The 6,339-nt window shown below is 39.6% G+C and overlaps 1 protein-coding gene across 1 annotated transcript; it reads left to right on the top strand.

Annotated features, from left to right (window-relative positions):
* The first annotated feature begins 718 nt into the window (after positions 1-718).
* LOC104950200 (protein orai-2) lies at positions 719-1,707 on the top strand. Its single transcript, XM_010776685.1, has one exon. The coding sequence runs from the start codon at positions 820-822 to the stop codon at positions 1,387-1,389; it is 570 nt and encodes a 189-aa protein (XP_010774987.1). The 5' UTR covers positions 719-819; the 3' UTR covers positions 1,390-1,707.
* The last annotated feature ends 4,632 nt before the right edge of the window (positions 1,708-6,339 follow it).

The following is a 6,339-nucleotide window of genomic DNA, read 5'->3' as shown; positions in this document are numbered from 1 at the left end:
GTATCAGTACTTTACTCCACGACTTAATTTTCTGACGACTTTTTACTTTGACTTCTTACACTTTGAACATAAATACCTGTACTTTCTACTTCTTACATGTTGAACTCAAATACCTGTACTTTCTACTTCTTACATGTTGAACTCAAATACCTGTACTTTCTACTTCTTACATGTTGAACACAAATACCTGTACTTTCTACTTCTTACATGTTGAACTCAAATACCTGTACTTTCTACTTCTCTCATTTTCCAAACAGGCTGGTTCCTTTAGTCTGAATGTGTGTTTGGTGGCGTGATCATTATTATTTAGAGTCATTGCGTGCCTATTGATTTGAACACGATCCGTGTATCCATCATTTCCTGGTCTTCTCTAAAGAAGAGGGACCAATGAAAACGTTGTCATGTTGCCGTTGGTCACCATGGAAACATTCATTAGCTAACAATGACATTATTGTTCTATTAATATAAAGGGAGGTCAGGTACTCTTTAAAACAGCTGCTAGTTATGGGTACTTTTTACTGAAGTACATTTCAAAGCCTCTTTACTTTAACTTGAGTAAAGAAGTTTAGTCAGTACTTCTACTTTCACCAGAGTATTTTTAAACACCAGTATCTGTACTTCTACTTGAGTAAAGGATGAGAGTACTTTTGCCATCTCTGACCTTTGGTGCTTTAAGTATCTTTTGATGCTAGTACTTGAGTAACTTTTTGAATGCAGGACTTTGACTTGTAACAGAGCATTCCTAGACTGGTATCTCTACATGAACCCAGGTATCTGAATCCTTCTTTTGATCCTGCTTCTCCGTGTGTTCAGGTGGCGATGGTGGAGGTGCAGCTGGAGATGCACTACAACTACCACCCTGCGCTCCTCATAGCCTTCAGCGTGTGCACCACGGTGCTGGTGGCGGTGCATCTGTTCGCCCTGCTGATCAGCACCTGCATCCTGCCCAACGTGGAGGCCGTCAGCAACATCCACAACCTGAACTCCGTCAGCGAGTCTCCGCACGAGCGCATGCACATCTACATCGAGCTGGCCTGGGGCTTCTCCACCGCGCTGGGCATCCTGCTGTTCCTCGCCGAGGTGGTGCTCCTCTGCTGGATCAAATTCCTGCCCGTAGACTCGTGCCTTTCCAAAAAGACCTGCAACACAGAGAGCTCCACCTCCACAGCTTCCCCCACCCCCCCCACTGCTTCGACCACCGGCTTTCAGGCGGCGCTGGCCTCCACCATCATCATGGTGCCGGTGGGCGTGATCTTCGTCGTCTTCGCCGTTCACTTCTACCGCTCGCTGGTGCGCCACAAGACGGACCGACACCACGAGGAGATCGAGGAGCTGCACAAGATCAAGGTGCAGCTGGACGGGCAAGAGAGAGGCCTGCAGACGGTGTGACGGACGCCATGTTTACCTCTCTGAGCCAAGGGAATGAGTCCTCAAACCCTGAGAGTCAGCATTTCAGCACTTCCTGTTCCCTCTTCTGGAAGTCAATGGGTTTTTTGAATGTGTTTTTGGTCAGGAAATAAGGTCAGATTTTCACGTTTTGGTCTTCAACATAAAATACGTCAGTAAATACCTCACTGGTGAATTTAAACACAGCGGTTGCTAACAAGTGTATAAATTAGACGACTTAAAGTCATCACGCCCAACATTAGCCACCTTTAGCTTAGCGCTGGTGACGTGAAGTCATGTGACCGCGCTGTAGTTCCTTTACAGCCCAACATTAGCCACCTTTAGCTTAGCGGTGGTGACGTGAAGTCATGTGACCGTGCTGTAGTTCCTTTATAGCCCAACGTTAGCCACCTTTAGCTTAGCGCTGGTGACGTGAAGTCATGTGACCGTGCTGTAGTTCTTTTATAGCCCAACGTTAGCTTTTTACTTCAGAAATCATGAATTGGTGTTAATATGTGGAGAGTATCCTGCTGAACTAAAAGTGGAAGTATCATAAATGTTTGCCACAGATCTTATTTTGCGCAATAATCCAAAATCCAAATGTAAAATCCCATTGACTTTTTGTGAAAGGAACCAGGGAGATGCTACCTTCAGGGACGGACTAAAAAATACGTCATCCCTTTAAAGCTCCTCACTCTGCAGCACAATTCATGTCTTACTGCTAATTTATTCTTCCGGTCAGTTGTCTTGTAGAGTTTGCTGTAGGACCTCGTCTGTGTTTCATGTGTCGGTGAAGTCAATGTTAAGGTTTACAGAAAAAAGGGCTACTGTGTTCCGTGTGCCATATATGTCTGTTTTTATTGTTGTGTTTGGTGACGACTGGAATCAGTTCCCCGTCAAATCAAATGTAACAATATCAATATTGCGACAATATTTTAGGGATAAAAATGAATGCTTTCACTATACTGTAGTATGACAACACATCTTCAGTAATGTGGATTTATGGTTATGTCGATAAAGACCAATAAGTAAAACAGTCTGATACATTCAGAAGTGTTTCTATTTTACTGTACGGCAGCACTTCAAACCAGAAAGACACTTTTTTATTGATTAAATATCGATGTATTGCCTGAACTTAGTTTTAGTTTTGTAAAATACAAATCAAATGTCCTATACAATCTTGTATCTCCTCACACTTTACTATCAAAGACCTGCCATCACTAGATTAAAAGTGAAATGCCATAAATAACTTTACCTTAGGTCAAAAATATATCTTAAAGACTGTGATCTCTTCACTCTAGTTTCTCAGTTATATTCCATGCCAATGTTAAATAGATTTAACAAGAGATTAAAGAAACATGTGGATTTATTAATCTCATTAAAAACTGGATTCAGATTTGATCAAATCTTCACAAACACCAACTCTGTTTACGCTTTTAAATAAACCTGAGCTTTTTAAAGTCAAGCATTACACTGCGGGATCTTAATGTGTGTCTCACTGTAACGTCTTTCAAAATATGTTGCATGTCTTGTAAAACTGTCAGGAGGTTAGCATTACTCTGTTTCTATGTCCAAAATCTCCAAAAAACCTCAACTGTTTAGTCATTTTCCTCCTTCAAAAAGCTTCTTATTGTCTTTTACAAAGACGTCTGCAAACTGCTGCTTAGATGTGAAACATATGAATGTGTGTTCCTGTCAGAATATAGTTCTGCCTTAAAGAAATATTGCCTTTTATGAGCTGCTGTTATGCAAAAGTTCATGATGACGCGAGCTGATGCGGGGAATGTAGTGTCAAATGTTACAAAGTCCATGTCGGCACGATCTCCACTTTTTATATCAAACATCAGAAAGAAACGACAAACAGAAATGGTTACTGCGTAGACAAAAAAACTGTTATCACATTCCACATAAGATGCCTGACCAAAGTGTTTCCTGTTTGAGATGAAGTGCACTTGTCGTTATGTTGAGGGTTTTATCAGAGAATATGTATGATGGATGAATCCTGCAGGCCACTGAGTACCTGCAACACCCTTTCAAAATAAAATACAAATATTAAAGTTCTCATTGTCTCTTGTTTTTTCAACATACTATACCGTGACTTTTTTCAACATACTATACCGTGACGTTTTTACTTTGTTCAACATACTATACCGTGACTTTTTCACTTTGTTCAACATACTATACCGTGACTTTTTTCAACATACTATACTATGACTTTTTTCTAACATACTCTACTACGTATGACTTTTATTTGTACTTGTTTAGGAAACACTACACTGTGACTTTTTGGACATAATGTTATATGACTTTAAAGAAAACATTTGACTTGGCACAATATATGATTTCGAAATCCTACATTATGAATTTGAAGCCAAAAATGTAGAAGTATGAACATGAACATGTTATGTCTGGAAATAAAGGTAGATTTTACCATAGGATTTGTTTTATACTTCAGTGTTGGATTTATTTATACATAAAGTATTGCCGTAGTCTTTCTTTCAAACTAGTATCTATAAAACCGGAATTTAGTCGTTCACCTGATGATGGTGTTCAGGTGATTGTCCATCATCTCCCTTAAAACACAGACAATCAGATGTGATGAGGGGTAAATGGTGAATTTGCAAAGCATTGTATTACCTTATTACACGGTTTAGTCGAATACTCGATTCTGATTGGTCAATTTGGACATTCCAGAGGTCTGCTATTTATTCGCTAGATATGGATCATCGCACTATGTGCAGTCATATCAATCCGCGGAAAGAAGTCCGGTCAATTAATGTACGCAGTGACCAAATACACGTGTTTCCTGCTTCAGAAAACACCATGGAAATGTTTAATTTTTAATAATTGTAGAGAACATAAACTTTGGAAGTCATGATGGCTAAACGGTCCCCAGTTAAGACAACACAAAGAGCAGAGAGAAGGAATGAAGACAGAAGAAGACAGGAAGAGAGCCTTAAAGGTAACACGGGGTGGGCTCTGGTAGTGTTTAAAGACTGGCTAATTGAGAATAAAATGTGAACAGACTTTTACATTTAGAGAAAACCTCCATCATTGCTGCAGTCATTTCAGTTCCAGCCTTTGGCGATCAGTGAAACGGACTACTTTTCTTAGCGGAAGCAAAACGGTTATTATTAAATTATTTTGAATCAATATTGTGTGATTCAAGTAATTATCGGGATAATGGACAGCTAGCTGGTCATTAAAGTGACACAATAAAAGAAGATCAGGATCCTGACCACAAAAAGCATATTTAACTTAATAATATCTTACAATGGATTAAATAGTTTAGAAATCACAACTTTCCTAGTTAGAGTCCAAGTGTACATGTTTTAAATGTCTAATTCTGTTCAAATTAAAGTTCAAAACTCCAACATATTGAGGTTATACTTAATAATGAGAATGAAAAGCAGCATATCATCTAATTTGAGAAGCTAAACATTACTTTTAAACACCTGAACTGTTGTAAAACATCCGTAACATTCATCTGCTACTATGTAATTATTTATTTATATATATCATTCCAATAGCTTGCATATAGACTCTTATTTCACTACTTCACTTTTTTTTAAACTATTTTTCTTTTTGTATTTACTTTTTAATATTTACTTGCACTATATTTTTCTGTTTTTCTGTATTATTGTGTTGCACTGTTAGAGAAGCCTGTGACCTCAGATCAGATTTTCATCGACATAACTACACTGAAGCTATGTTCGTATAACAAATAAAGAACCTTGAACCTATTGCATTTTTTTTGCTTGATTAACCGCTCAATTCATTATTAATCAAAGTTGGCGTAATAAAAAGGAACAGCAACATGGTGATCATGAGGATCCTGCTCACATTGAGTGTGTTTTCCTGTTCTTTATTATTGGCCGCCTGCTTACTTCAATAGCATTTACTGAAGAAATCAGCTGATTCTAAACTTTTGAAGGGAATGTTTTCCCTATTTTGGAACAATAATTTTCTGCATGGCTTATTCTGCCAATTTTCAAGAAGTAATGTGCTTCTTATTACAATTTCACACACATGTGTAATAGGATAATAATAATAATGATGAATTTAAGTCATTTTGACCAGAAATGGATGTGAGCTTCTCGGCTTCAAAAACAAGATTGTAATTCTAGTTATTCTGTATAGAAGAAAGAATGTATCCTTAACATGTAATGGTTCTGTATCCCAGAATCAGAATCACAGAGACGTGTACTGTCTGCATGGAAACATACCAATAGTTGTAAATGGAGAATTATCTTTTGTGTCTATTTTTATTTATTTTCTCAGCATGTGGTCACAGCACCTTGAGTCGTGCCCCTGGTCACCTCCCGCTGCACCAACAGGCTCCACCTCCAGCTAATCAGGATCAGCGGCCTGAAGGAGACGCAGAGAGAGAGAGTCTGGAGCTCTGACCCAGACATCAAACTGCAGAAACGCTGAACCTCGTACACTACAGGAGGCCGGGACCGCCAGAGAAGGACAACAAAAGGAACCAGTTTCAAACAAAGAAGGGAACTAGACAACAAAACTCCATCCTCCAGCTTCTTCAGCATCTTGATTCTCCATCCTGTGAACTCTGGGCCTCTTCACGTCTTCTGCAGAAACAACAGGACTAAAAGGGAAGAGGAGAAAGACGAGAGGACGTCAGGAGGTTTTTATTGAGAGGTAAGAGATGCAGGTGAACGTGGAGAGAGGCTTAAATCCTGCAGCCAGGCCTCAGGGCTGCTGCTCTGCTGGAGCTTTAGACAAAGCCTCTTACTGCCCTCCGGCCTCTGCCAGCTCTAAAGCAGCCATTATTCTCCCTGAGAGGAAGTACAGTCGGCTGCAGTGTGTGTGTGTGTGTGTGTGTGTGTGTGTGTGTGTGTGTGTGTGTGTGTGTGTGTGTGTGTGTGTGTGTGTGTGTTGATGTGTTACGTTTGAAAGGTTTCTGTACTTCCCAATCAGATCCAGTAGAGATGA

The sequence above is a fragment of the Notothenia coriiceps genome, unplaced genomic scaffold (genome assembly GCF_000735185.1).
Source record: "Notothenia coriiceps isolate Sejong01 unplaced genomic scaffold, NC01 NC01_scaffold00017186, whole genome shotgun sequence".
NCBI lineage: Eukaryota > Metazoa > Chordata > Actinopteri > Perciformes > Nototheniidae > Notothenia > Notothenia coriiceps.
Note: the sequence above shows the minus strand (reverse complement) of the source record. Positions and strands in the feature narration are given on the sequence as shown.

Excerpts from the sequence above, each read along its gene's own strand:
- LOC104950200 (XM_010776685.1), top strand. The coding sequence starts at position 820 with ATGGTGGAGGTGCAGCTGGAGATGCACTACAACTACCACCCTGCGCTC.